At 40.9% G+C, this 20,373-nt stretch overlaps 1 protein-coding gene across 2 annotated transcripts in view; it reads left to right on the forward strand.

The window, feature by feature from the left end:
* The window catches only part of SYN1 (synapsin I), a 62,072-nt gene that overhangs the window by 12,824 nt on the left and 28,875 nt on the right, over window positions 1–20,373 (forward strand). For both annotated transcript variants that reach the window (XM_056128678.1, XM_056128677.1), the window contains exons 2-5: window positions 2,018–2,075; window positions 2,177–2,268; window positions 4,681–4,837; window positions 4,978–5,067. In XM_056128678.1, coding sequence (XP_055984653.1) covers window positions 2,018–2,075; window positions 2,177–2,268; window positions 4,681–4,837; window positions 4,978–5,067 — 397 coding nt within the window. The remainder of the gene's footprint in view (window positions 1–2,017; window positions 2,076–2,176; window positions 2,269–4,680; window positions 4,838–4,977; window positions 5,068–20,373) is intronic.

Genomic DNA, 20,373 nt, shown 5'->3' on the forward strand with positions numbered 1-20,373 from the left:
GGCCAGCCACATGCAGGGCCAGCACCTGCCTGCTGTACTAGTGTTTTTGTCCCTCTGACCCATTCTTTTAGGTAAAATTCTCTGGAAACAGATTTTGATGCAGAGATTTATATTCAGGAGATTTACTGAGAAATACTTTGGGATCAATAACTGTAAGGTGGATTGGCTTTGTTGGCTTGGGCAAAGGAAAAAACTGGTTCATAAAGCATGTCACAGACCTCAGGGGAGTTCTGGAGCTTCATCATCAGTCCACATTGAGGCACAGAGGCTACCCTTTGTTTCCACTCATGGACCAAGTGTAAGCCATGGGCTGCCCAAAGTAAGTGTAACCTTGGTCAAGGAAATTTCTTCGAGAAAAGACAATTGCTGGTGGGACATAGCTGTGAACAGTCAACAGCTGGTCTTCTGGGTGCATTGGTCTTGAGAGGCCAGCTGAGCACAGTGCCACAGTATCTACCAGAGTCAAAAAGGCTTAAAATTAGTGATGATGAAAAATGTGTAATTTGGGCCAGAGAGAGTGTACATAAGTCAAGTCTCTTGCCTTGCTTGTGGCTTACCCATCTTCAATCTCTGACAATGCATATGGTCCTCCAAATCCTGGTTCTGTGCTCAGGCGTGACCCCTGAGCACAGAGTCAGGAGTAAGAACTGAGCACAGTTGGATGTGACCTCCCCCAAACAAAAAAGTGCAATTCTGAGAGAGATTCTCTTCTAGCACTTGTAAGGAAACAATGTTGGGTCAGTGATGACGTGTACATGTATATGTGTGTGAATGTGTGTGTGTTTGTGTGTGCAAGAGAGATACACACGTGGAGGGAGGGAGGCAGGGATAGAGGGAAAGAAAGAGGAAATAGTTGTGTTTCAGGTCTTTGGCATATGTCAATGACACTATGGCTCGTTGTGTTGCATTAGTTGGAGACTCTATGTTTGTTTGGGTGCTTCACCTCTCATTTCTTTATCAGCAGAAAACTGATTGGGGATTAATTCCTGTCTGCGGAAAAGCTTCTCAGTTAGGATTAGGGTCTGGGGGAGGAAACCAGTGGAAATGGATCCCAGATGGGGATGGACTCAGGAACAGTAATAGTTCGTGATGTGCCTATGGCTGCTCTGCCTCCTCTTCTCTCTGATGGATTCACCCCCTATTTAGCTAAATTCCCACCCAACTCCATCATTGCTGGCTTCACCTTCTTTAGAACAGCCAGCCTGCTTGATCAACCCTCTTTTCCTTTGATCAACCCTCTTTTCCTTTTCTGATACAGCTGTCCACCCATGACTATTGCATTCCTCACGAGGCACAATCAGATGTGGTTAATTTGCTCATCCTTAAGAGTTAGCCAAAGAGCAGAGAGATGCTTCCGGCTGCACAAGCAGAGCTGGAACTGAAGCATACTTCACACATATTTGTTCTCTAGCAGTAGTTTTCAATGGCCAGTTCTTGGACCAGTGCTGTTCTGCAGTTACCAAATGGTTGAAAACCACCTGGTATAGTTTTTTTGATAAACCATCACCATTTACAGACCTCCACATACTTTTGTTTTATTTTATTTTAGACACCGTGATTTATAATACTGTTCATAATAGGATTCTATACACACTACATTCCAACCCCACAGCCTCCACCAGAGTGATCCCTGCCCTCCATCATGGTCTCAGTATCTCCTCCACACACTTTCACATATGTTACAGTTTACAAAATCTTCTCATTTTATTAATATTTTAAAAGAATATATGTAATAGCATGTGATGAGAAGACTTAACTAAGAAATGCCTGCTATCTGGTTTGAAAACGTGCCTTACAATTTTCAGTGGATTTTGACATTTATACATTTTCATGAGGATCACCAGAGAGTTAATTGTTCACAGCATACTGTTGAGTTCTTCCAAGTGTTTCAAGTATTATAAAGAATTCAGTGGTTCCTCTGGTGACTCTGGAGGAATAGAGGGGTCTAAGGACTGGCTTGGGTTTTGTTTTTCTGATATTTGAGCATTGATTAGTACACTCTACTTTTTTTCTCTAGGGCGAAGTACTTCAAAGGGAAAAAGATCCATGGAGAAATTGACATTAAAGTAGAACAGGTTAGTTGGAGCAGGTGAACCTGGGGGTCAACTATTAAGACTGCAAGCTAAGTGGTAATTTTTATGGGATTTGAGTGAATGACTGATTGTTTTCTTCCCAGGCTGAATTCTCTGATCTCAATCTTGTGGCTCATGCTAATGGTGGATTCTCTGTGGACATGGAAGTTCTTCGTAATGGGGTAAAGGTCATACGGTGAGTATACAAATGCTACCTAGTTTTATAGTAGAGATATAAAGATAGTTGAATTTATATTCAGTCATGAGAAACTTGTGGCAAGATGGGTAGACCTTGCGGACCCAATGCTAAGTGAGATTAATGATAGAGAGAGAGACAAATATAGTAAATTATTCTTTAATAACATTGATAGGGTCTTGGAAACTGACACTTTAAGTGAAAGGATGCAAAACCAAAGCAAGTTCTCCTTGCATAGTATCATTTCAAAGTGGACCAGTATTTGGTTTTTCTCATTTGCTTATTCTTAATACAGTGACATTGAATTCAATTATGTGATTTGAGGACCGTGTATACTCTGATATAATTTATATTAGGAATATAAAAGAATCAGACTCATAAGTAAAAGTAAAATAATGTACATCAAAAGGTAGGGATGAGAAAAGAGGAGAGATATGGTCAAGGGTCTAAACTTGTCATTGTAGGGAAATACATCTTTAATATCTAATATAAACAGACAACAAGATTGTATCATAATCATTAAACTTTTAAAGAAAATTTGATCTTAATTATTTCCACCACAAAAAGGGTAATGAGACATGCTATAATGTCAATCGTATTATAATATAAAATGTATCGAATCAGAGCCCAAGAGATAGTTCAACAGGCTGTGTACATGCTTTGCATAGGGGAGGCCCAGGTTCGATCCCCAGCATTGCACGGTCCCCTGAGTATCACTGGACCCCTCAGCACAGACTCAGGAGCAACACTGAATTACTGTTGGTTATGACCCTCCATGCAACCAAAAAACCACCATGAGATCCACTGTGTGGATCAACACAATGGGCAAAGGAAAAAGCTGGTCCTTTGCCATTAAATCAACATATTGTACATATCAATCTTATATTTGTTTTTTACAACACCTGGAGGTTTACAGGTACTATTCCTGGATCTGTGAGCATGAATCACTTTCAGTGGTACTCAGGAAACCAAGAGTGCAGGGTATCAAAACTGAGCCTACTGAATGCAAAATATGCTTCAGCCTGTTGAACTCTCCCTCCATCCTTCTGTATCTAAAATATATACACTGCTACAATTCAAGTGTATTTTAATTTTAAAAGATCATAAATACATAATGTGAGCAGATTGTTTTTTTTCTTAAGAAGAGCCAAAAATGGTCTAGAGAGATAGTACAAGGCTTAAAGGTAATTGCATTGCATGGAATTGATCCTAGTTTGATCCCCAATACTGCATGTGACCAGAGCACCACAAAGTGTACCTCTGAGCACAGAAACAAGGGTACCAGAAGTAGACCCTGAGCACTGACGGATGTGGTCCAAGTACCACCACCCACCACCACCACAAAATAACAAAGGAGTGTCAGAAAGATGACTCAAAGCATTAAGTGCATGCTTTGCATGCAGGAGAATGGGTTCCACCCCCAGCGCTGTATGGTCTCCCAAACACCATGGGTGGCAATTTCCCAAGCACAGAACCAGAAGTAGCCCCTGAGTGCTGTCAGTTGTGCCCTGCCAAATATGAGCTAAGGATACCAGTAGACCACTAGTCAAACTTTTCAGTTATTAATTTCCTGTACAGTTCTTCAGCATCTACTGCATGTTATGTTCTGCTAACATTTTACATTTGACAAATATTTACTGAGCACCATGTGTACCAGGAGCTCGATTGTGTTCTGAGGTCTAGGAAGTGAACAAAACAAGCCAAGAAAAAAGGAAAGAACAAATTAGATTATGGAAAGAAAGAAAGAAAGAAAGAAAGAAAGAAGAAAGGAGGGAGAGAGTGAGGGATGGAAAGAGGGAGGGGTGAGGGAAGGAAGGAGGGAGGAAGGAAGGGAGGGAAGGAAGGAAGAGACAGAAACTACCCCTCTGCCAACATGAAGCTTACATTCTACTTACTGTAATAAGGAAGTAAAATATAATTGTCCTGAGAAAAAAATACACAGTCACAAAGCCCTGTGGGATTGTCGGATGGTGGCGGCATCTGCAATTTGGATCGTGTAGACCAGTAGTGTGAGAGATATTTGCAGGAAAAACCCTAAGGGGGGATATTTCAGGCTGAGAAAGTAGCTTAAAGAGTGGGTCTGGGGATGGAATTTAGTCTCAGCAGCATACTGTGAGGACAGCTAACAGCTTGAAAGGGTGTGACCGAGAAGTGTCAGGACTGGATGAACTGTAAGCTGACCTTCGTGAGGCAAGAAGCAGGTAGGAGAAGCTTAAGGGGGACAACAGATGGAGATTGGAGAAAGGGTGCTTGTGGCAGAGGAACAGCTTGTGCATGTGGGCTGAGGTGAGAAACCACTTTGCAATTTCTAGGAGCTGTGTAAATTTAGAAACTTAGTCTTTATCCAAAGGATGGTGGGGAGTTCTGGTGGAGGGGAGTGAACTCTCAGTACTCCTACCCTTGCCACCCCAGGTCTCTGAAGCCGGACTTCGTGCTGATCCGCCAGCACGCCTTCAGCATGGCACGGAATGGAGACTACCGCAGCTTAGTCATCGGGCTGCAGTATGCTGGAATCCCCAGCGTTAACTCCTTGCATTCCGTCTACAACTTCTGTGACAAGCCCTGGGTGGTAAGTGATAGGAAGAGTGCTATTGGCCGACAACGGAGTAGTGCATGCATGCTTGAGGGAGCTCAAAGTCACTGCTTGATTTGGGGGAACTGAGGAAATTGGGAAGCTTGTTGTTAACACACCTCTCCTTGCTTTTCTAGTTTGCCCAAATGGTTCGACTGCACAAGAAACTGGGGACAGAAGAATTCCCTCTAATTGATCAGACCTTTTATCCCAATCACAAGGAGATGGTGAGTCTTGGTATAGTAGAGTGGGCAGGAGGGGAAAGCATCATGCCCATTTCAAGAATATTGCCAATGGACATGTTACCAATGGTATGTTAACAGAATATAGTCGGTATGTGCATATGGAGGATGAAATTGCTTCAAGATGGTTTATTAGCATTAATAACTTACTTCTGTGGTTACAAATGTGATTGAAATAATTGATCCTATTATTAAAGTAGCTCATCTCACCAGTGTTAAAATTGATTTCTAATAGAAATCAACAGTCAATGTAATGAATTAGATTACATTACATATAGAAACCAACTCATTGTTATAAGTGTAAAATATTACAGGAATATTACCAATGATTCAGATTCAGAATGTCAATAAAATTATTGGCAGCAGGCCAGAGAGATTGTACAGTGGGTAAAGCTTTTGCCTTGCATGCACTCAACCTGCATTCAATATCTATTATCATATATGGTCCCTGAGCACCCCAAGCACTCAGGAGTAATCCCCGAGCATAAAATCGGGAGTAAGTGCTGAGTACTGCCTGTTCCACCCAGCAACCAGAAACAAAATATACAACTATCAGCAGTAATGTTATATAAATGAAATTGGTCATGAGTAGGAATTGAGCTGTTGGTTATTATCACAAAATATATCACTAATATTATTATAAATTTTCACCAATATTGCAAGTTGCTATTGCTGGTATAAATTTTAAGTACCAATGCCATGGATTAAATTATAGCTCCTAATAGAAATTGATTAATCATTACTAGTATCTCAAGAATATAACTGTCACTATAAATTATATCAATATTACAAATTATGCTTTAATAGAAATTATAAGTGCCTTTTAAACTATTGAATAATAGTGTTCAGAGTAATAGTACAGCAAGTAGAGTGCTTGTCTTGTACATGGTCAATGCAGATTTGATCCCTAGCACTACCAGGAGCCCTTGAACCCCCCCCCAGGAGTGATCTTTGCACACAGCCAGGAGTAAGACCTGAGTACTACCAGATATGGTACCCCAAAACAAAAAATGTGTAGTACAAGTAATAATATAAATTATATTATCATAGATAATATCAAACATTATAACTTTTTATGATTTATTATCCATGTCACAAATTAAGATTATCAATATGTTAATAACCTTCAATTAGTTGTGAACTAAGTTGTAAATTCTAAAAAATTTTAAAATGAAGTGTATTATAAAATATTGTCACAAATTATTACTAATATACAAATCAGTACAAAATAGTACTAATGAACTATTAAAAATTCTGAGTACCTATATTTAAATTATCTCAGAATTATGGAAATAAATTTTTGTTACTATTATTAGTACTCAAATTGATATTAAAAATAATTATTAATGTTAATGTTGTGAGGCGAACGTGATAACCACTACACTTACCTGTGATGTATTCGATGTGCCAAACACAGTAACAACAAAGTCTCCAATGGAGATGTTACTGGGCCTGCTCGAGCAAATCGATGAACAACGGGAGGACAGTGACAGTGACAGTTAATGTTGTGATTACTAATATAATTATAAGCAGTGCAGTTATGAATCAAAATTTAGTAACAAATAGAAGTGAAGTCATTGTTACTAATATAATAAACTTATAGCGATAGCACAGCTGTAGGGTGTTTGCCTTGCACGCAGCCAACATGGCCGACCCGAGTTCGATTCCTCCGCCCCTCTCGGAGAGCCCGGCAAGCTACTGAGAGTATCTTGCCCGCACGGCAGAGCCTGGCAAGCCACCTGTGATGTATTCGATATGCCAAACACAGTAACAACAAATCTTATTTTACAAATTTTGGAGGGGTTCACCCCCAGCAATTCTCAGAGACTACTCCTGACTCTTTGCTCCAGGGGTCACTCCTAATGGTGATTGGGGAACCATGGAATGCCAGGGATTGAATCTGGGTCCACTGGATACAAAGCACATACTCAGCTCATTGAGCTATCTCTCTGGCTCTAATTTTTACCAATGTTAAATAATAAATAAGTCACCACTTTGTTAATTAAATTAAAATAAATATCAATATTTAGCCAGTATCAACTTTATTTACTAAACATTGCTACTAATTTAAAAATCATGTTAGTATTACATGCTATGATCACTGATATAAGTTGACATTGTTATGAATCAAGTTTCTTATAGATGTCATATAATTATTTCTTAAGAAAATGGTTTTTTCCCCATTGCTCCCCTTTCCTTTGTTGTTGCAACAGGCATGGTTGCACACTTTAGTTATGATTCTTGTGCACACTTTGGGTTGCAGTGATTGAGAGGAATCATGCATTTCGTTGTGGTGCTCACTTCATTGAGGTGCTCACCAGGCGTTGCACACTTTGTTGTGATGTTTGCACGTAATTGATTGTGGTGTATCAGAAATCACACATTTTTGCTGGAGACCAGAAATAAAAACAGCTGTGCCACTAGAATCGCACTCAGCATTGGGGTGTTGCAGGGGATTGAACTCATGGTCTTATGCCCATGAAGTAGGCATTCTATTGCTAAACTATCCCTGGGTCCCAGAAAATTTGCTTAGCATTACTACCATTTGAGAGAATAACTCTTTAAGGGACAGTATAGCTTGCTGGCTAAAAGCATGGTCTCTGTAGCCAGAATTTCTTAATTGGAATCCTAGCTCCACAAATTATTAACTGCCTTATCCTTATACAGTAATCACTGTTTAAATACTCTGTGCCTTGTCCTAACCATCTGTAGAATATGAGTAATAATATTTTTGCCTCATAGAGTTGGTGTAATAATTGGATGATAATGAATGTACAGTGGCTAGATTAGTACATCTGGTGTATATTAATTGCTACCTAAGTGTCGAAGAGAAGATGTTGTCTTCTGTTCCTAGTTTGAGTGCTTTATTCATGAAAGGATGGTGAATATTTTTAAATGCTTTTTATACCTATTGATATAACCATGGTTTATTACATTGATTAATGCCCATGCCAATTAAGCTACACTCACATCCCTCAGCTGTTTGGGGTGGGGAAAAGTGGTGCTTAGATTGAACCTAGGTCTCATGTATGCAAGGCATACTCTTTTCCACTTGGCCATATCCCCGTTCCTCCTGGGCTAAATCTTACTTAGTTGTGATTTATCTTCCTTTTTATATGTGGTGGAATTCATTTTGTTTTAAGTTATGGTACCTATCTATATGAATAGAGATATTATACTAAAGTGTTTTATTTTTATTTTGCTATCAGATAAATATCTCAGAATGAGTTAGGCAATTATTGCTTCTCTTTTATTATTGATAAGAGTTTGTGAAAACTTAAGAGTTAATTCTTTTTTAAATGTTTGGCAGAATTTTATATATATATGACTATTCGAAGTTTCCATTTCTTCTTGAATCAGTTTTGGTATGTTGTGGCTTAGTAAGAATTTGTTCCTTGCATCTTGGCTTTCTAATTTGTTGCCATACATTTGATTGATCACTTGATCACTTGACTTCCCGTTAATCGTCGATTTGCTTGAGCGGGTGCCAGTAACATCTCCATTTGTCCCTGTCGCGTGCTAGTGTAGCCCAATGGCATCTGTTCGCTCTAGGAACACGAAGAGCCTCAAACCGATCATTCATGATCTTGATGAAGAAGTCTGACCATCTGGTAGGTGGGCGGCCACGCGGTCTTTTGACATCCTGTGGAATCCAGTCGGTAACAGCTCTAGTCCAGTGGTCGTCTTTAACTCTCATTACTTGACCAGCACATCTGATTTTTGACACCTTGGCAAACGAGACAGCGTCCCTGATTCTTGATCGTCGACAGATGTCGGAACTCCGGATTCTTTCTCTCATTTGAGTGAAACGTGATATTCCAAGCATAACTCTTTCAATTCCTCTTTGGGAGACCCGAATAGCGTTCTCATCCTGTTTGCGTAGGGCCCAGGTCTCTGAGGCATATGGTAAGGCAGGAAGAACAGTGGAATCAAAGAGATGTGCCCGGAGCCAGAGGTTCTTCATCCTCTTAGCTATTTCTTTGACGCTCTTGAAGGCGTTCCAAGCCGCTCTCTTCCTCCTGCGCTTGGTGCCAGGTTATTTGTCATGTTGACTTCTCGACCTAGGTACACATAGCTGTTGCATTCGGAGATGGTCGTTCTGTTGAGAGCGAATGGAGCATCAGGAAAAAGGCTGTTTCTCATAAATATTGTCTTCATAAGATTCAGCTGTAGTCCGACCTTTCCAACTCACGGTCGAAGTCGGCCAGCATTTGTGCCGCTTGACTAATGTTTGGTGTTATTAAAACAATGTCATCAGCAAAGTGAAGGTGGTGTAGTTGCCGACCATATATCTTCACTCCCATTCCTTCCCATTCCAGTCGTCGCATGATGTTCTCAAGGGTGGCACTGAAGAGTTTCGGTGAAATGATATCACCCTGCCGAACCCCTCTCTTGACATCAATGATTACTTCTTTGTAGAATGGTGAGATCCTGGTAGTGAATCCATAATAGAGCTCATGGAGGATCTTGTTGTATTGAGCTTGAATGCCCTGATTGGCTAGGGCTTCAATGACTGCTTCCGTCTCAACAGAATCAAAGGCCTTCTTTAAATCAATGAACGTTAGACAGAGCAGCATCTTGAACTCCCGAGAAACCTCAATGAGCTTGGTTATCGTGTGGATATGGTCAATGGTGCTGAATCCTTTGCGGAACCCGGCTTGCTCGCATGGTTGTCCTTCATCTAGTGTTCTGCCAGTTCTATTTAGGATGACTCGAGTGAACAACTTGTAGATGACAGACAATAGGCAGATGGGGCGATAGTTGCCAATGTCACCGATGTCTCCCTTCTTGAACAGTAATACAGTCCTGCTGGTTTTCCATTGTGATGGAGCCTTGCATTCAGACAGGTAGCATGTGAAGAGCCGAGACAGCGTATTGATGAGTACTGATGGCAGGTTCTTCAGGTGTTCAGGTCTGACCTTGTCTGGGCAGGACACTTTCCGGACCCGCGAGGCCGTGAAGTGGCCGTGCGACACATTATAAGACACTAAATACCCATCTTCCGGAATTGCCGTACCATATTTGATAGGGTTCAAATATGGTAACACCTACGAGGGCGATTAGAGGTCGCCCCAAAAGCCTCTATCCCTCTCGGAAAGCCTGACAAGCTACCAAGAGTATTCCGCCCAAACGGCAGAGCCTCGCAAGCTATCCATTGTGTATTCAATATGCCAAAACCAGTAATTACAATGGGTCTCATTCACCTGACCCTGAAGGCTTCACCAATATGGCATCATTGAGAAGGATGAGAAAGGAGAGGCCGATAAAATCTCAAGGCCAAACTAGGCTGCCACAACGAAGGAATACAAAAATGATCGTCTGTACTTTCAATGCACGTACACTAGCATCAGATGCATCTATCGAGGACCTGATGGTACAAGTGCGAAAGATCAAGTACGACATCATTGGTCTGACCGAGACAAGAAGGCACCAATCTCATCATGCCATTTCCGACACTGGAGAAGAATTGTTCCTTGGAACATGAGATAAAAGAGGTGTCAGAGGCGTTGGTGTCCTTGTCAACACAAACTTGACCATAAGCATTGATTCATTAGAATGCCTAACAACCCGAATCGGACGTTTACATTTGAATAGATGAGGCTCACTGCCGGTAGTTTCTATCTTCGTTGTCTACACACCAACATCTAATTATGATGAAGGAGAAATTGAGAAGTTCTACATGGAGCTGGAAAAGTTCTATAAAAAAGACCACACCTTCTACAAGATCATTGTGTGTGATTTTAATGCCAAGATAGGACCGAGAAGATTAGCTGAAGAACTTCACTTCGGGACCCATGGCCTAGAATGGAACGAACAGGGTGAGAGACTGTCTGAGTTCATCATGTCGACCAAGACCATCCATGGTAACTCACATTTGATTACAGTATTATATATTTGGGGGCCAGAGCGATAGCATAGTGGGTAGAGTGTTTGCCTCACACGCGGCCAACCTGGGTTTGATTCCTCCCCCCCCCCCTTTGGAGAGCCCTGCAAGCTACCAAGAGTATTCCACCCGCACGGCAAAGCCTGGCAAGCTACCCGTGACATATTCCATATGCCAAAAACAGTAACAACAAGTCTCACAATGGAGACATTACTGGTGCCCGCTCGAGAAAATTGATGAACAACGGGAGGACAGTGGACAGTGGATTATATATTTTATTTGGTTTTGTTTTTTTGAGCCACACCTAGTGATGCATAGGACTATTCCTGCAAGAGCTCAGGGGAGTGGGCAATACTGGGGATCAAAACTGGGACTCCAGATGGTAAAGAATGTACTCCATTCCTTTGAGCTCTACCCCTGATTCCATATTATTATTTATAATTCTTTTTATATATGTCATGTTAGTATTTATGTCTCTTCTTTTATCTCTGATTTTGATCATAAGTTTTCTCTTTATGTTATTTAGCTAAAAGTATCTCAATTTTTTTAAATTTAGGAGTACTGATATTTATTCAGCCATTGATTAAGCTGATTGAATTGGGCATGAACTCCACGTTACTTCAAAAAATATTTTTTAATTGAATATCCGTGAGATAGACCATTACAAATCTGTTCGTATTTGGGTTTCAGTCATACAATGATCCGCACTCATCCCTCCACCAGTGTACATTTTCAACCACCAATGTCCCCTGTTTCCCGACCACCACCACCCACCCCCCCGACCCCACCCCCAGCCTCCCTCTATGGAAGGCACTTTCCTTCTTGTTCTCCCTCTCTTTTCTTTTCCTTTTGCACATTATGGTTTGCAATACAGGTGCTAAGAGGTCATGGTGTTTGTTCAGGACATTTGGTATTTTTATATGGATGGTAATGCTGGAGTAGCTTTTCTAGTGGGTGGCCGCTTTGGGGTGTGGATGTGACTGCTGAGGCTTCTGAAAGTACAGAGAGGTGGGGGGAGGTAGCCTATCCAAAACCCAAGAAAGCCTGGAGATTTCTGTCACAAAACCCGCATACCCAAATTTTCAGCAGATTATATCTTGGTGAGGTCTGTCCTGAGACGGTGGAGTCAGGCCGAGGGTATGGAGGCGATTTTGGATTATTTTGGATTGTGGAAGCAAGTGGCTGCCGGGGCTCTGCTTGGGCGGGCCCCTGGCTAACCCACCTCCCTCTGATTTAGCCTAGTCTGTTCAGCCATGCACATGTCTGGGATTCACTGTGGCTTTGATCTCTTTCAAGATTTGTTTCTGGGTCTCTGAAGCAAGGCTGTTAGTAGAGCTTACATGGTGGTGCTGGAGTTGGTTCATGGAGGTGACTGCCAGTACTTCCAGGAGTATTGGGAAGTTGGGGGAGGTAGCCCATCCTAACGCCAAGAAAGCCTGGAGATTTCAGTCACGGGCCTGCATGCCCGAATTTTCAACAGGTTATATCTTGGTGAGGTCCGTCCTGAGACCGTGGAGTCAGGCCAGAGATATGGCAGCAATTTTGGATTGTGGAAGCAAGTGGCTGCCAGTGGCTCTGCTTGGATGGGCACCGGACTAACCTGCCGCCCCCCTCTGGTTTACCCCAATCTGTTCAGCCATGTGCGGGTTTAAGATTATCTCCAGCTTTTGATCTCTTTCTAGATTTATGGATCTCTGAAATAAAGCCAATAAATGGGCTTATGTAGCTGAGCCGGAGGTGGTTTGTGGGCATGGCTTCCACATACCTAATTTTTGGCCCTTAAATTTCTTGCTAAACTTGGCCCCAAGTTGTTAGGTCCGACCAAAGGCACACCAGCAACTTGGGGGTATCAGGAAGCCTGAAGGCACTATCAGACTGCTGATGCCCTCGCCCTGCAAGTATAGGTTGACCTGCTGGCAGTACCTTACCCCCCTCACTTTTTTCAAAGAACCAAATTTTGGTTTCATTGTTTTCTTTACTATTTTTCTAATTTATTTTTCATTTATTTCCACACTAATCTTTATTATTTATTTCCTTCTTCCTGGCCTGGGCTTAGTCTGTTCTTTTTTTCTAATTTCTTATGATAGAAGATAAGACTTGATAAGACTTGATATTTCTTTTTATTTATGTATTTGTGTATTTCTTTTGTTGTTGGGTCCACACCAGTGTAATCTCCGGGGCGGCTAGGGAAATCCCTGGTGGCTCTCCCTCTCACCGCCCCTGTTCCGTGGACTCAGGCCACTTCCCTACCCAGTCAATGCCATGAGCAGATGAAGGAGTAAATGAGGGCCACGCTGGTTGATGATCAGTTGCCGTTTATTCCATTCTCCGCTCCCCCACGCCCCGTGCCTGTTCCCAGATCCTCCTGTCTCTCCCACTCATCTCTCTGCCTCCATCTCTCGGCCGCATCTCTGATCTCTCTTCCTGCATTCTTCCCCTACATTCTTCTCCCTCTGTCCCCCTTGCTAGTCTCTCCACACTCCATCTTGCTGCCATGGTTCTCCCTCATCTCTCTCCAACTCTCTCACTGGGGAGTTACCACATCCCTTACAGCAGCAAAATCAACATATCAAAAGCCCTTCCTTTGCTCACTAGCAAAATACCACTTAAGGTGTTTTTCTCCTTTCCTTAGTCCAATAACTTAATTAACATCTTAATTCTACTTATTAATATTAGTTATTTTGTATGGACACAGTAAGAGATACATTAAGCTTGTAGTTTGGCTTTCCTGGAGACATCTCGCCACAGACTCAGACATCAGCGCTCAGGCCAGATCAATCATTCCTAACTCTAGCAAGGTTCTAATCCAGTCGTTACTTTTTGGATCATGACAGAATTTGACCATGACCATGCTCTTAACTTATAGTTAAGTATTATGGCACTTTAGCCAGGCCCATTTAGATGTCAGGGTAGCTCACTGCTTGCCCTGTGTCCATCCAAGTCCCTTCATCGGGACCCTACTTTTAGGGTGTTAAGAAGTAAGGACAACTGAGGCATATGTCGAGAAAACAGATTTCCAGGAGGTAATATTATCTGGATTCTATTAAGACCCAAGTTACAAAGCATAGCATTACCTGTCTCCTGTGTCCATACTAAAAGGACATTGCTATGAATTAACTATGCAAAGGACTTAAGGAGAAGAGATAAGAAATATTTACAAGTTAACAGAGCACAAAGAAAGAAGTTACAAATAAACACAGAGGAATGGGAGCACTGTGGTGGGAATAACCCGATAAACCTAATCTTCGTGTGGCAAGGCAGAAAGGACAAACCAGTGTTATCCTACACACACCCAGCTGTGCTCAGGGCTTATTTATACTCTGTGCTCAGGGATCACTCCTAGTGATGCTTGGGGAACGATATGGAGTGCCTGGAATCGAACCCAGTTTGGATGAGTGCAAGAAAATCTCTCCACTGGGGTATGGTGCCACCAGCAGGTCAGTCTGTACCTGTGAGGCAAGCGCATCAGCAGCCTCATGGTGCTTTCGGACTTCCAAATACCCCAAAATTGCTGCTGTGCCTTTGGCCAGACACCAAAATCTTGGGGCAAAGTTTACCAAGAAAGTAAATGGCCAAAAGTTAGGTATGTGGGAGACACACACCACAAACCACCTCTGGTTCAGCAATATAATTGGAGGTATGGCCTCTCTGGTTCCTGATCGAACTGCTTAACAGCCAGATCCCAGAGACTCAGAAACAAATCTCGAAACCCAACGGCTTTTGGCAGAAATGTGTCTGGTCCCTGCAGTAGGTTACCAGTGATGGGCCAGCCCAGGTGGGAATAGGTTCCGTGCCTTGGCCTGTTCCCCCTGGCAGCCTGGTGGCTGCCGTCCTCCAGAGGCCACTGGACAGTCAGGTTTGGGCCCGCAGTGACAAGACACACAGGGCCTCATGGGATGGGGGTGGAACTGGCCCTTTCCTCCCCGTCCCAGTGAGACCCCAAGTCGCTACCCACGAATGGTCTCTCTGGCTCCTGATCAAACTGCCTAATGGCCATGATCCCAGAGACTCAGAAACAAATCTCAGAACCCAGCAGTTTTGGCAAGAAATCCCTCCATATTTAATTGTTAAAATTTCGGAATTTCAAAATTGCGCAGCCACTACTGCAGCTGCGCAACATCATATGTTATTCATAACCAGCAATAGAAAACAAATTGTCTACTCTTGCCTTTTCGGCAGATCTGAGTGTTGGGGTAAAATCCCAAATAATAATGGTGGGTCTGGTGTCAAAATATTGAATGTAATCAAAGTAGAGAGAGTAATGTGGAAATCATCTGCCCCACAGGTAGAGGGAGGGTGTGGATGGGGGGTATACTGGGGTTTTTGGTGGTGGATAATGGGCACTGGTGAAGGTTCGTGTGTTTCGTTGTATGACCAAGACTTAAACCCAAAAGCTTTGTAACTGCTCTCACGGTGATTCAATAAACAAAATTATAAAAATTGGGAAAAAATAAGGCGGAGTTTATGCATAATTCAATCAGCCTAATTAGTGGCTGAATAAATAGCAATACTCCTACATAAAAAAAAGAAAATCTCTCCACCCATTATATTATCTTTCAGGCCTCTTCCTTTTATATCTTATATTATTTTATTTTTTTGAAGTACTAGAACTTTACATATATGCAAGGCAAGTGAGCTGAGCGGTATTCCCAGCCTCTTCTTTTTATTTAGTTTTTAAAAAATTGTTCAGGTGAACTACATCCAGTGGTTCTCAGGGTGCCATGTACAGATAGGAATTGAACACAGAGCTCCCACATGAAAAGCATGAACCCCAGTCCCTTAAGCTATTTCCCTGAAACTGTGTGATTTTTTAATCCATATTACCTCTCTCTAACTTTTAATTGAACTAAGTTCATTTGTATTTAACATAATCACTGATAAAATCAAATTTATGTTCATAACTGTGCTATTTGTTTTCTGTGTTTCTTATGGTCATTTTTGTTCCTTTATTTCTGCATTGATGCATGTTTTTGTGTTACATATTATTATATGACATTTTTCCTAGTTTCTTCTTTTCCATTAAAAATTATTTTTAGGAGCAGAGAATTTTTATCCCTGAGCACCACCAGATATGGCCCCAAAACAAAGAAAAAACCCACAATTGGGAGCTTGAGAGATAGTATAGAGGGCAAAACATTTGTCTTTCATGCAGAAAAATATATTTGCTGAACATATACTTCACATACAGGAGGCCTGGGTTCAATTTCCTGTGCTGCATGGTCCCCCAGGCACTGCCGAGAGTTACACCTAGGAATAGCTCTTTTGCATAGCCAGGTGCAGCCCTCAAATAAAGGCAAAAATTATTTTCTTAGCAATTTTCCTGGGGTTAGCAATAGCATATTATTTTATACCATCATCATTTGAATTATGTCAATTTAATTTTATGGGCTTGAGTGATAGTATAACAGGTAAGGTGTTTGCCTTGCACACGGATGACCCAGGTTCAATCCCCAGCATCCCTTATGGTCCCCTGAAAACCAACAGGAGTAATTCCTGTGTGCAGAGCCAGGAATAACCCCTGAGTATCACTGAGTGATACCCAAAATTCAAAAAAGAAATTATACTATTTTAATGCTATGTCTCTCTATAGCTTTATTCCCATCACTGTAAGCTGTGCCATTATTATCATGCAAATCACATTAGGGCTGGAGGGATAGCACAGCGGGTAGGGCGTTCACCTTACAAGCGGCCAACATGGCCGACCCGAGTTCAATTCCTCCGCCCCTCTCGGAGAGCCCGGCAAGCTACCGAGAGTATTCGATATGCCAAACACAGTAACAACAAAGTCTCCAATGGAGACGTTACTGGGCCCGCTCAAGCAAATCGACGATCAACGGGAGGGCCTTTACCTTACCTTACCTTTTAAAATCCTTTTATCATAAAAGCACTCAATAAAGTAAAAATAAAAGGAAACTACCTCAAAATAATTAAGCAACAATTGAAAAGTCTACAGCTAACATATCTAGCAGTGAGAGAGTGAGAGCTTTCCTTCTAAGATCAGAAGCAAGACATTCTCGCCATTTCTAGAGCAAGGAGCAAGGAAACAAAAAACATTCCGGTCAGAAAAGGACAAAGTACAATTATGTTTTCAGGTGACACTAGCTCATGCAGAAAATACTGAAGATTTCACACAAAAAAATCTGTAAAATGAATAATAAAAGTCAGCAGCACTGTAAGACACAATTAAGCAACATAAATCAGTTGTGTTTCTATATACTAAGACAAAATAATATGAAAATTTACAATAGCATAAAAAGGAATAGTTAGAAATAAAGTTAATAAATGACACGGAAGTCTTGTATGCTGAAAAGTAAAAGACATTGCTGAAAGACACAAATAAATGGAAAGATTTTTGTTTATGGCAAATCTTTATACCTCATGTACTCATGAACATAGATTATACAAATACTGTTTAATAATTCTTTTAAATCAAAAAGAAAATAACTGTTTTTTTCCCTCGCAGATACTGCTTTCGTGAGCATGGTGAACATACCAAAAAACCGCCAGACTTTTTGTAAGAAATGTGGCAAACATCAACCCCACAATTTCAAACAGTACAATAAAGGCAAGGATTCTCTGTATGCCCAGGAAAAGAGGCATTATTATAGGAAGCAGAGTGGTTACCGAGGTCAGACTAAGCCAATTTTCCGGAAAAGGGCTACAAAGAAGATTGAGTTGAATGTGTTGAGCCCAACTGCAGAGCTAAGAGAATGTTGGCCATTTAGAGATGCCAGCATTTTGAACTGGGAGGACATAAAAAGAGAAAGGGATAAGTGAGGCAGTCCTAAGCTTTGTCTTTTATTATGAAGACAGAAATACTGGGCTGTGTTAAACTGAGGGAACAGTTGGTATTCTATGAAGGAATTGAAGTAGTGCCATGAATAAACTTACCCTGAGAGGAAATGTGCTTGGAAAATAAATTTAAAAAAGAAAAAAATTAGAAACAAAACTAATATGTACCCAATAGTGCTTTTAGTTTTCTTTTGTTTTGAGGGGGGGGCACACCCTGCAGTGCTCAGGGTTTATTCCTGGGTCTGTGCTCAGGGGTCACTGTTGGTGATGCTGGGGAATCCTATGCAGTTCCAGAGATTCAACCCTGGGTGGCTGCATGAAAGACAAGTAGCCTACCCTCTGTACTATCTCTCCAGTTCCCAATTGTGCTTTTTTGTTTGGGGGCCACATGCTCAGGGGTAACTCCTAGTTCTGCTCTCAGCAATCACTCCTGGCAGGATCAGGGAACCAACCATATAGGATGCTGAGGATCAAACTCAACTTACCCAATGTACTATCTCTCCAGTGTTTTTAACATTTACGTATATTTTCAGGTCCTCTGTATTTCTTCATGTGATTTCAAGTTTCTTTTTGATAATTGATTATCTTTTTTTCCTGAAGCACTTCCTTAGTAATTTTTATAGTACAGCATACTAGTGATGAGTTATCTCTATTTACTTATCTGTAAATGTTTGTATTCTTGATTTTCTGATAATAAATAACCTGTTATTGTTTCCTTTTGTGGCCACACCCACTGGTGCTCAGGTCTTGCTTCTGGCTCTGCTCTTAGGAATCACTTCTGGTGGTGCCTGAGGGACATATGGGGTTCTGGGAATCAAATCCCAGTCAGTTAAATGCAAGGCAGATGCTTAATCCCTTGTACTATCTCCCAACAGCTATTAATCTTAATGAGGATCCCTCATTTGTGATGAGTCACTTCTCTTACCACTCTGAAGATTCTGTCTTAATCTTCCTGAGTTTGTTTGTGGTACATCTAGATATGGATCTCTGTGATCTTATCCTACTTGAAGCTTAGTGAACTTAAATGTTTAGATTGAGATTTGTAACCAATTTTGACTTTTTAGCAATCTTTCAAAAAAGATTTCTAGCAATTATTCTTGCATATAGCTTTACTGCACTTTCTTCCATTTCTCTCATTTTGCGACTGTGTTATGTCTATCTTTATATGCTTGATGGTATTCCACAAAGCTCTGAAGCTCTGCTATTTTTTTCTCTTCTCTGTTAATTTTTTTTCTGTTCCTCAGATTGGATAATCTCAATTGACCCATCTTCATATTTGCTGATTCTTTCTTTTGCAAGTTCAAAAATACTGTTGAGCCCTTCTAGTGAAAATTTCATTTCAGTTATTGTGCTTTTTCAATTCCAGAATTTATATTATTTTAGTATTTCTATGTCTTTATTGATGGTCTTAATTTGTTAGAACACCATTATTGTTCTTTTAGTTCTTTAGACATGATTTCCTCTAGTTCTTTGAAAAATTCTTAGTAGCTGATTTATAGGTTTGTTTGTGAAATTCGATATCTGCTAACTCACAGACAAGATCTATTTGCTTTATTTTTCTCTTTGGGTCATGCTTTGTTTTCTTTTTGCATGCCTTATCAACTTTTGTTGAAAATCAAACATATAAAATATGCAAGAAGAAACTGGAAATCATATTCTTTGATTTTGCCAGTCTTCTTTTTAGTGGCTTCCCTGAATTCTGTCTTCTCCTTTTTTAAAATCATATATGGCTGCATAATCTCATCTCCATGCACTTAGTAGCCAGCTAATTATTGGGAAGATACGTCTTTAAATACCTGAATCAGTAAATTTCTCAGTCTTTGCTAATGGAGTCTGAGCATTCTGAAACATGCCTTTAATTATAATAACTTGGCAGTAGGGGAACCATCTTGTTCTCAAACTACCATTTTTGCTTTTAACAAACTCCAGAAGTTATTCTTATCAGCCAGTGACAGGTTCCTTCCCATGAACTGACGTAAATAATTGCTTATAAAGCTTTTGTATATCTACCCTTACCTGCTTATCTGCTTTTGTGTACTTGCTGCACCTCCTTATCTTTTTTTTATATATCTGCTATCCAATGTGCCTGATTTTCTGATGTACTGAACCCTTTGAAAGGCTGGGAGAAATTGCAATCCCGGCTGCATGATTTGGGTCTGAGACTCCCTCCATGCAGTCACGGGCCCTTAAACTACTCAGAATTAATCTGGTTCTCTGAGTCAGCAACCCCACAACACAATGTTAAGGCAGGGTATTTACAACACTGCCTTAAATTTCACATCCTGTTTTTTTTAAAACCTTGAGGTCAACGAGTGTTTCTGGGCATGCACACAAGCTTTGCATTATTCGTAGCTTTCTAAATTCCCAGGAATATGTCAGAGCATTTCAAAGCCTATTGAAATCTTATTACCCAACTTCTGTTAAATTATCTGGTCAGCTTTTTTATTTCCCTAACTGTAGTTACTGCCTCAAGCAGCAACTCATCCTAGAAAGAGACCATTAAACAATTGTTGCTGTTTTTTAAGATACACTTAAGAAAAGGTGATCATAGCAGGTGAAATATGTGTCAGGACAAATAAGTTCTGTGAGTGAATTTTTTCTAGAAAAGCACCAGA

Source organism: Sorex fumeus, unplaced genomic scaffold, assembly GCF_029834395.1.
Source record: "Sorex fumeus unplaced genomic scaffold, SorFum_2.1 ptg000065l, whole genome shotgun sequence".
NCBI lineage: Eukaryota > Metazoa > Chordata > Mammalia > Eulipotyphla > Soricidae > Sorex > Sorex fumeus.